The sequence below is a fragment of the Alosa pseudoharengus genome, unplaced genomic scaffold (genome assembly GCF_046254945.1).
Source record: "Alosa pseudoharengus isolate Yale_2024_CS ecotype anadromous, Long Island Sound unplaced genomic scaffold, YU_APseudo_1.1 YU_APseudo_1.1_scf_4, whole genome shotgun sequence".
NCBI classification, from domain to species: Eukaryota; Metazoa; Chordata; class Actinopteri; order Clupeiformes; family Clupeidae; genus Alosa; species Alosa pseudoharengus.
The window spans coordinates 9,501,386-9,511,377 of NW_027468774.1; the positions used below are offsets into that span (position 1 = coordinate 9,501,386).

Consider the following 9,992-nt stretch of genomic DNA (forward strand, 5'->3'; position numbering starts at 1 on the left):
GCATCTGGTTCAGGGCCTGAAACTGACCGGTTCCGGTCAACTACCCTCTGGTGCTGTCCGGGCTGAAGCTGCCCAAGTGGGTGGACAGCGTGAAGTTTGGACCAAACACACACCTGTCGTCCAGTACATAAGCGACTGGTCACTTCACACTAACGGAATGAAACACTTACTCGGTGTGGGTCAAGATCACCAAGAGAGGGTGACAGTGTCCTTTATGGTTCAGATATGAGGTGTGTGTGCGTCTGTCTGTCTGTCTGTCTGTCTGTCTGTGTGTCTGTGTGTGTGTGTGTGTGTGTGTACGCATGTTGAAGGAGAACAGTCAAGAAACTCACAAACACAAGGCTTTACTGCAAAAAAAAAAGTGTGTGCATTAGGGACCAGAGTGGAAAAAAGAGAAATGTTAGTGGCCAAGACTGGGCAGCTGACACGGAGATGAGGAAGAGGAGGCAGCAAGATGATGATGAGGAGGAGGAGGATGGGGATGAAGAGAGAAATAACTATTCAAAAAACAAAAAAACAAAGAAACTGAACTGATGGTCCAAACCAGTGAGAAACAGCAGCTCTGCGTAACTGCCCCCTCTGTTTGGGTCCAGTGGAAAGAGTCGAGTGCATGCACAACTCCTAATGTCATGTCAACGGTGGGGTGGACCGGGGAGGGCCAATGAGGTTGTGCCATTGATTTAGCCCGGGGTCTGTGTCCAGCGTACAGCTCTTGCTCTGCTCGTGTGTGCAGTGGGATTGGTCAGGAGCGGGGTGTCCATCCATATGTGTTTCAGATCAGCCCACAGGGAGCAGAGGAGACCCAGAACTTATATGGTGTAAGGAGGCCCTCCGGGGAGTCAAGGACTCACAGGAGATGCTCAGAGGATTCCAGCACAGCGCCCCCTGTCTGCGCGGAGTCCAAACAACAGCTGTCAATGAGACATGCTGGTTTGATGGGCTGGGGGGGCTGGCTGACTGCTGGGTAGAAGCCCATGTGCTGAGAGGACATTTTCAGTAATTACATTTAAAAAATCAAAAACAAACTTATTAAATACTTAAATCAAGCGCATTCTGGCTTGACCAAATGGGGAAGGCTCTTTCAAATGTGTTGGACAAAAAATGTAAAAAAAAAAGCAAAGTAATTTAAAAGATAATAAATTGTTATTAACATGAATAGTCTCTGTCCTTTTTTCTTGATTTAGCTCCGAACTGTCTGCGGCAACATCTGGAATTCAATTCAATTCAATTCACTAATATATCGCTGACTAAACATGTCAAGAATAACCATAAGCATTCCTTTTAAATAGCTTACATGAGTCTACATTTGGTCGCATATGATGAACTGCAACATATTTGGTACACTGTGTTATGTGTGTGCCCGTACAAAAATAGATGAAGTATGTCATTCAGTCGTTGCGCAATTGGATAGGCTTACTGCTGTATGGTCTAATCATGCCATCTATCAAACTAGCCAGCCAGAGCGACGTGACATCATCGCCTGGTTCCCCAGCGAGAAGCCCGCTGCGTCTATCGCGCGCTCCCCTTTAAGACGCGCCGTTAGCGAGTTGTTTATTCTTCCCTCCGCGCAAGACCTAAAGCGGGGGAGGCGCCGGGCCCTGTGATGTAAGCATCAGAGAACGCCTTTATTCCGTTGCCGACTGCACAATGCTGTAGTTCCTTTTCTGTCGGCCGAAATCCTAACGGGGAGGAGGGAGCGAGGCAGGGAGTCTGCGCTCCATTCACACCGACGGAAATGAGAGGGGGGTGTCCGACCCACCGCGAACCATCCCTTTAACAACAACTGGGACATAGCGGAGAGAGAAAAGGAGAGGAGGGGGAGAAGAAAGAGGAATTAAAAAAGAAAAGGAAGAAAGAGACAGGGAGGGAGGGAGGGAGAGCGCGCGATAAAAAAAGAAAGATGACATCCCCTGAATTGAAGCGCCGAGGTGGAGCGGCAGGCTGCGGCCGGGCTCGCGCGCTCTCCGCCGGGGTCAGGGCTTGAATCCAACAACGAGGCTTCGACAAACAGCCCATTGGCCTGTTGGGGGAATCGAGAAAAAACAGATTTATGAATCGAAACATTAACTGTTACTCGTTGTAATGCGTGTGTTAGGAAGCGTTACTTTTAAAAAATGCCTGAAATACATTCAACCATTATGATCAGTGTTAGCATCATGTATGGTTAAGATTTTAAAAACAACATTATTGATTACGTGTGCTGATATGTTAAATTTTTAAAGTCATGCATATTAAAAGTAATGCGTTATTTTGACAGGCGAAATCCTGTAATGCGATGCGTGAAAGTTGGAGGCCAAAGTACAAGAGGAATAGTCCACTGGATTCAGATGTATAGTCATATGTTAAAATCGCTTATGCGTTTTAATTCTTAGGTAATAATTAGTTGATATAATATAGCTACTATATTGATTAATTCCATGGTTGATTCCGCGACAGGGCTTTATTTCTGTAGTTTACCAATATTCAGCTCCGTGGCATAACGGCAGTCGCTCGAGCAGCCTAATGCTCTGTGCGCCGTCACAGCGCAATTATTAGGAATACTTAGCTGAGCGGATTCCTCTGCGCCGAGCAAAATGGATGCTGCATGGAGCAGTTTTCTCTTCCAGGTAAGAAGCAGCAGGCCTGCGAGCATGTGCGTGCTTGTGTGTGAGGCTTTTTCTTACAGTGGGTCAAACGGTCAGTGTATTTTGGTAGCTGTCGTTGTCATTTAGTGTTGCCGTTTAATAAGTCATCCCCAAAGTACAGTAAATTGTGTATGTGTGAGGGGGAGTGTGAATGGTTTGTATTTGTTTCTTTCCCCCCAGACCACACCCACCCAAACCCAAGTGGAGGGCTCTCTCCAATCGGAGCTGATGCCTGTCCACACGACCTCTTCTCAAACCCCGCCTCCGGACCACATGGCCCCGCCCCCATCCACAGTGGACACGGCTGCGCTGAACGAGGAGCCGGTTCCAGGTAAGGGGGGGGGGGGTGAGAGGGGAACCGGGAGCCTGAGGGAGGGAGGGAGGAAGAGAGGAGAGAGGGAGGGGGAAGACAGAGGGAGTCACTAGGAGAGGGAGGGGGAGAGGGAGTCTGTCTCCGAACCAAGGAGCCAGCTGGGAAGGAAGAGGCAGCCGAGGGAAGGAAGTCTCAGAGTTAACTTCACCCCGTTCCAACAACCTGTTCCTTCACCAAGATGGCTGAACCCCTCTCTCTCCCCTCCACCCTCTACTTTCTTCTTTCCCTGTCTGTCTGTCTGTCTGTCTGTGTGTCTCCCTGTCTGTCTGTCTGTCTGTCTGTCTCTCCCTGTCTGTCTGTCTGTCTGTCTCCCTGTCTGTCTGTCTGTCTGTCTGTCTGTCTGTCTCTCCCTCCCTGTCTGTCTCTCGTCCAGTGAAGCAGGTGGTCTCTCGGCCGGGTCGCGTGGCCCACATCTGTGCCATCTGCAGCAAGCAGTTCAAGAACAGCTACAACCTCCGCCGGCACCAGTCGGTGCACACGGGCGTGCGCATGAAGGACCGCGCCACCCGCGAGCGCGAGGCCGCCGCCGCGGCCCTCAAGGAGGAGGGTGGCGCTGGGGCGGGCGTCGGCGGGGGCATGGGGGTGGTGGGCATCGGGACGACGGAGGTGCGCACCACTGTGCCCCTCTCCCTCCTCCACCTGTCCATCCCCCAGCCCCTGAACCCCCAGCAGCAGCATCAACACCAGCAGCAACAGCAACAGCAACAACAACAACATCAACATCAACAACAACAGCAGCAGCAGCATCAACAGCAACAGGCTACAGTCCTGTCACTCCCCCACCCCAACTCCACACTCGTTGCCCAGCAACAGGATGGCAACGCCGTGGCCATGGTGAGCGTTGCCACGACCGTTAACCCCCTCCCTGCGCCCACTGCGGTAGTCATGGCGACGGGGGAGACGGTGCAGGTGGGTGGGCGGTGTGTGTGTGTGCACAGATGGGTATGTGAGTGGTCAGTGCAGGGTGTGTGTGTGCACAGATGGGAGTGTGAGTGGTCAGTGCAGGGTGTGTGTGTGTGTGTGTGTGCACAGATGGGAGTGTGAGTGGTCAGTGAAGGGTGTGTGTGTGCAGTGGGTATGATCGTACCACATCACTGCGAAGACTGTAGGTCATGGCTGGCATTCTCATGAGTTTCTCATGGTCACAGTGCAGTGAAATTCCCACTCAAAGCTCTTTAAGTGTAACTAAAGGCCTATTCACACCAAGAACGATAACTATAACCATAACGATAAAAGCGTTCACACTGAATAACGATAAACAAAGTCTCTCCTTGTGTTAATGAATGTGACGGTTAAAATTTGATGGGTTCTGATTGGCTATTAGCTTTTTATCGTTCTGAAAATCGCTCTAAAAGTGATTCCCAATGATATCATTCTTCATGTCGTTATTGTTATAGTTTATGTGTGAACGTCGTCATTCATATTAACGAGAACGATATTTATTTATAGTTATAGTTATCGTTATCGTTCTTGTTATCGTTCTTGGTGTGAATGGGCCTTTACACAGGGGACCAACTGCAAAGAGTATAGAAGTTACCTCTATACTCTTTGCCAACTGTTCCAGGCTTAGGCAACATAATTCATAGAATGTTTGGAAATGGACAGAATCAGAATCCAGGTACATGTCCAGAATCAGAATCCAGGTACAGATCTTAGAAATAGATAATAACACTGCCATGTCACCTGGAACACTGCCTTAACCCTTAAAGGTGTAGATTTTTGAACATTCTAAGTTCTGCAACAATTGAAGGTTCTAAAATTCTATGTTGAATTCAATGAACCCAGATATTCTTTAGAACGTTCATTTCTCAACATTCCCGTCACACCGGTGTGACGGTACTCCTTTAAGGGTTAACCCTCTAACCGCCACAGGCGACTATAGTCGACAAGATGCGGTACTGAATAAAACGGCCGATTTAGTCAAATAGGGTGTCATATTTCGTTCGACTTCCACTCCACTAGATGGCAGACATGTCATACGTCATCCCCGAGTCCGAAAAAGGTCACGCTTTGAACAAAACTTTTGAGCTACAGAGCATTGAATCAGTGCGTGAAATACCGGAGCTAGTGTGCGTGTGAGCCACTTTGTCAGAGCGATATTGTCAACGTCAGCGAGTATTTGCATTAGATTATCGTCTAATGGCATCAAAAAAGTTTACCTGAAATGAAGTGTTGGGTCTTCTATTCGCGGACCCTGATTCTGAAGGTGAATATCTGCCTTCAGAAAATGACGGTGAATTGTTTAGTGAGGCTTCAGATGCGTCCGTGCCTTGCAATGATGCAGCTGGACAAAGTGAGAGTTTACTCCATAGTTTAGCTTACACCAAGCACAAACGTTGAATCGTTTGCCCAATGTCACTGGTGGGAATAATGTTTCACGGGTTAGGAGTGTTCATCGGGAAGTTAGCTGGGTGTTAGTGGTGTGGCGAACGAGGCTGGAGGTAGCATAGTGGAGGTAGCATAATGTCCATAGCGCTAGCTTCTGTCTTCTGAACGTGTGCCTCTCCACACTCGCGGCGACAGTAACGTGGTGGAGCCTTTGTCTAATAATGCCACTGGGTATGTTAGACGAGGTCGAAGTGCTCATAGGACAGTTAGGGGGGAACGTAGTGGCAGTGTGGGGAGTCGCAATGAGAATGACAGTAGGCCTAGTCCGAGCTGCGCAAATTCTCTCCACTCGGCGCGCGCGAGGCAGATCTTGCCATGCTGCTCGCATGGTGGAGGTGGTGACACGCTCTCTCCCTCTCCCTCTCCCACACACACACACACACACACACACATTAGGTCATGCATAATCTATCACAAGATGATGGGAATGCCGGCCCTATAGGGATAGGGAGTCATTATCTCTACAGCAAAAGGCCTGCTACATATAAAAAAAAATGTCAGCCATTTATTAGTAATGATTTACACTGTTGATTTGCTATCTACTTCCCTGATCATTTAGGACATACAGTACACTATGTGTTCCTTTTTGTGTGTTCATGTCCTTGTGATGTGTGTGTCTTTGTCAGCTAAGAAAAAAAAAAAACATAAACAAAAAAAAATAAAAAAAAATACTAACATTGTCTCTTGTCTTGTCTCGTCATATCACTCCTGATCTGTGCCTTGCCGTGGCAAATGAGCTTTTGAACTAAACAGATCTTGTCTAATTGTGTTTGTGTGTCATCTGAATAATATATATGTGCCCCATACATGGAATCAGAGTGCCTACTGTATGTAGTAAATGGAAAATCTCTACAGCAAAAGGCCAGTCTACCGCTACATGCATTTGGTTTGTTTCTGCCATTTATTAGTAATGATTTACACAGTTTGTTCACTACTTACTATTTACCTGAGCATTCAGTATTGTGCAATATAGCATACAGAAGGTGAGGGACATTTTGGGGGGAAAGAAGTGGTGCATTTTATCATTCAAACATGCGACTTTTCATGAAAATTCTATAATCCAAGATGGCCGCCACCATATGACGTCATAATATGCAAATTAGATATAAACATTTAATCTCTACATAAACTTTGGGTCATCCTTAATATTTCTCTAATTTACAGAAAGTCTCTATCTCTTATCACTTTTAAGATATAGCCTTTTGAAATGAAGATGCCAAAATTGATCGTTTCAGAAAAAAACCTCTGGCGCCTAAAGGGTTAATAGCCACCTTGATTGTAATAGATGTGATTCTAAATCATCTCTCAAAGATGTATTATTCTCCCTGTGCCCGTTCTCTTGGTAATTATTGTCTAATACCTGTCCTGTGCCTTTTTTGTGTGTCCCTTTCTATCTCTCTCCTCCTTTTCTCATGCATCCTTTCTATCTCTCTCCTCCTTTTCCCATGCATCCTTTCTATCTCTCCTCCTTTTCTCATGCATCTTTTCTATCTCTCCTCCTTTTCTCATGCATCCTTTCTATCTCTCTCCTCCTTTTCTCATGCATCCTTTCTATCTCTCCTCCTTTTCTCATGCATCTTTTCTATCTCTCCTCCTTTTCTCATGCATCCTTTTTTCTTTCTCTTCCTCTTGATGAATGTTCTTTATTTTCTCCTTTTCCTGCATTGCATCTCTTTTTTTTATCTCTGTCGGTTTGTTGTGTGTTCATCTTTCTTTCTCCTTTCTTTCTTTCTTTCTTTCTTTCTTTCTTCTCCTCTTCCTCTTTCTCTCTATCCCTTCTTCATCTCCAGCGGCCTGTGAGTTCTAACCCGGTGCGTAAGAACCACGCGTGTGAGACTTGCGGGAAAGCGTTCCGTGACGTCTACCACCTGAACCGGCACCGTCTGTCGCACTCGGACGAGAAGCCCTTCAGCTGCCCCATCTGCCAACAGCGCTTCAAGCGCAAGGACCGCATGAGCCACCACGTGCGCTCGCACCAGGGCGGCGTCGAGAAGCCCTACGTGTGCCCCAACTGCTCCAAAGCCTTTTCCAGGTGAGTGACACACACACACACACACACACACACACACGAGCTGTTTTCAGACATGACCTCCTGTCTGGACCGAGTATTTAGAGTCCCGAACTTAAACGGAGTGTGATGCTCAAACATGATCCTCACGCACGATCCTATATGGCACGGAAGGGGTTCATACCTGGAGTAAATAGTCTTATAGCCAGAGCCAGGACGCACAATATAGAAATCAATAATGATGATTAATAATGCTAATATGGCAAGTCCAGCTGGTTGAAACGAAAAGAAGGTCTGAAAACATGTGTAATAACACATTGTTATCTTGGCCCATGAAACAGTTTGGCTTGCTTTTTAAAGGTGCTCTAAGCGATGTTATGCGGTTTCTAAGCTAAAAAATGTTTTGCCACATACAACAAACATCACCTGACCTCACCATCCGCTAACTGCCTGTGCCCTGAATACACTGTAAAAAAATGCGGTCTCTGTGGACAGCCCAGGCTCCAAAAACAGCAACAAAAACAACCTGGTCCAGCCTGGACCATAAAAACATAACAAGGGGGCGCTGTGGGTCCAAGTGCCCACGGGGACCCAGGTTCGAATCCGACCTGCGGTCATATCCCAACCCCACCCCATCTCTCTCTCTCCCACTCGCTTCCTGTCTATCTTCACTGTCCTATCCAAATAAAGGCCAAAAAAAAAAACGTAACAAACTGTTCCAGCCTATCACTGACGAGATGCGAGTTTCAATTGCACGGGAGGGAGTAGCAAGCTAGCTCTCTGTTTTGTTTGAACATCAACAGAAGTGATGTTACCCAACATCGCATAGAGCACCTTTAACTGTGTTCAGATTGGCTTGCTTTTTTAACTGTGTTCAGTTTGGCTTGCTTTTTAACTGTGTTCAGTTTGGCTTGCTTTTAACTGTGTTCTCATAGTGGATCTGCACCACACACAGGGAGAACAGTAGGTTGTTCATGGGAATTCCCGTCTTTGCAAATTAGCGCCAGTCTGTCATGATTGAGAATAAATGGATGCACTTGATTATGAAGAAGTCATAAACTTACAGTTAAGCCAAGGGGACACCAGCATCACACGACACGCCATCAGCATCACACGACACGTCATCAGCATCACACAACACGTCATCAGCATCACACGACACGTCATCAGCACGGCCCCGTGCTTTGCCCGCCTGCATTCAGATATGCGCTCGCACGAGTGTGTGTAGTGTGTGTGTGTGTGTGTGTGTGTGTGTGTGTGTGTGTGTGTGTGTGTGAGTGTGAGTGTGTGTGTGTGTGTGTGTGTGTGTGTGGGCGTGTGTATGTGTGTGTGTGTGTGTTTGTGTGTGTGTGTGTGTATGTGCGTGTGTATGTGTCACACACTCTCCCATCCTTAACTTCTGTTTCCCCACAGGCCGGACCATCTCAATAGTCATATCAGACAAGTCCACTCTTCAGAGCGTCCCTTCAAGTGTCCGGTACGTACCTCACCCCCACATGCACCCCCACCAGCAGATATCTGTGTTTATTCATTTATATATATGTTATATATGTTTATTTATTCCTTTTATTTGTTAGGAACCATGTACAATTTTTAGCATAAATGTTGCCATTACCAGAGTTAGCCTTAGACTAATTTACATCTGCAGTCCCTAGACAGGGCACAGTTTGTCCAACAGATCTAACAAACAAGACAAAAAAAAAAAACAGAAATCCTACATCCAGGGTTCCCACGGGTCATGGAATTTCTGGAATATCATGGAATTTTGGAGAGTCTATTGCAGACATGGAAAGTCAGGGAATTTTACCATGTTTGGGTCAACGTCATGGAATATCAGGGAATTTTGTTGTAGCAGTTTAAAATTTACTTGCCAAAATAAATTAATTCAAATATTCCTTGAGTATCCCAACTTTGTTTATTCAATGGCCATTTATTCATCTCCCACTCTAAAAAGTAAAAAAAATCTTGAATGCTATACATTAGTAAATACTAAAGTAAGTCATGGAAATTATATTTTTTTTGTCTTGTCAGGGAAAGTCAGAGAAAAGTCGTGGGATTTTACACTTGACTTAGAGTGGGAACCCTGTACATCAATATGAGGCACATTGTGACACACACTCTTAGGAACCAGAACCCCAGCAGTATCATGTCCTATACAGCTTGTGTTGTCATAGCAATCCACACCTTTGCTCACAATCATGTATGAATATCAAAATAAGCTGTACTGATGGTAGTGTTAGCATTGATGAAGTTAGAATGATACTTCATCAGAAGGCAGAGTTCTAGTCAGTGGAGTAGAACGTCTGAGTCAAAATACCCTCCCATTGATTTCAAACTGATTCTGTTCATTATTTCATGTAAAGGTTGTGGATAAAGAACTCTGCATTGCGGTACTTTAACAGCCAAATGTTTGGGAATCTCTTAATGAACCTTTTTGTAATCCGCTTCAGAACTGATGATATATGATGCTATAAGTATGATATATGATGCTATAAAACTGTAGGTTGAAAGTATTTATAATAGTATATCTACAGAATATCTAAATAGGCATTCCAATTTGTCAAGCAGATGTCAGACTTTATTTTAAATCTTTAAATTT

The 9,992-nt window shown here is 45.8% G+C and overlaps 1 protein-coding gene across 2 annotated transcripts in view; it reads left to right on the top strand.

The window, feature by feature from the left end:
- The first annotated feature begins 1,916 nt into the window (after positions 1 to 1,916).
- mazb (MYC-associated zinc finger protein b (purine-binding transcription factor)) overlaps positions 1,917 to 9,992 on the top strand; it is a 13,418-nt gene continuing 5,342 nt past the window's right edge. Inside the window, exons 1-5 of one of the 2 annotated variants that reach the window (XM_076264796.1) lie at positions 1,917 to 2,606; positions 2,805 to 2,955; positions 3,371 to 3,906; positions 7,176 to 7,417; positions 8,807 to 8,870. In XM_076264796.1, the coding sequence (XP_076120911.1) occupies positions 2,574 to 2,606; positions 2,805 to 2,955; positions 3,371 to 3,906; positions 7,176 to 7,417; positions 8,807 to 8,870 (1,026 nt within the window). In that variant the 5' untranslated portion in view covers positions 1,917 to 2,573. The remainder of the gene's footprint in view (positions 2,607 to 2,804; positions 2,956 to 3,370; positions 3,907 to 7,175; positions 7,418 to 8,806; positions 8,871 to 9,992) is intronic. The other variant, XM_076264797.1, reaches the window with a different exon arrangement.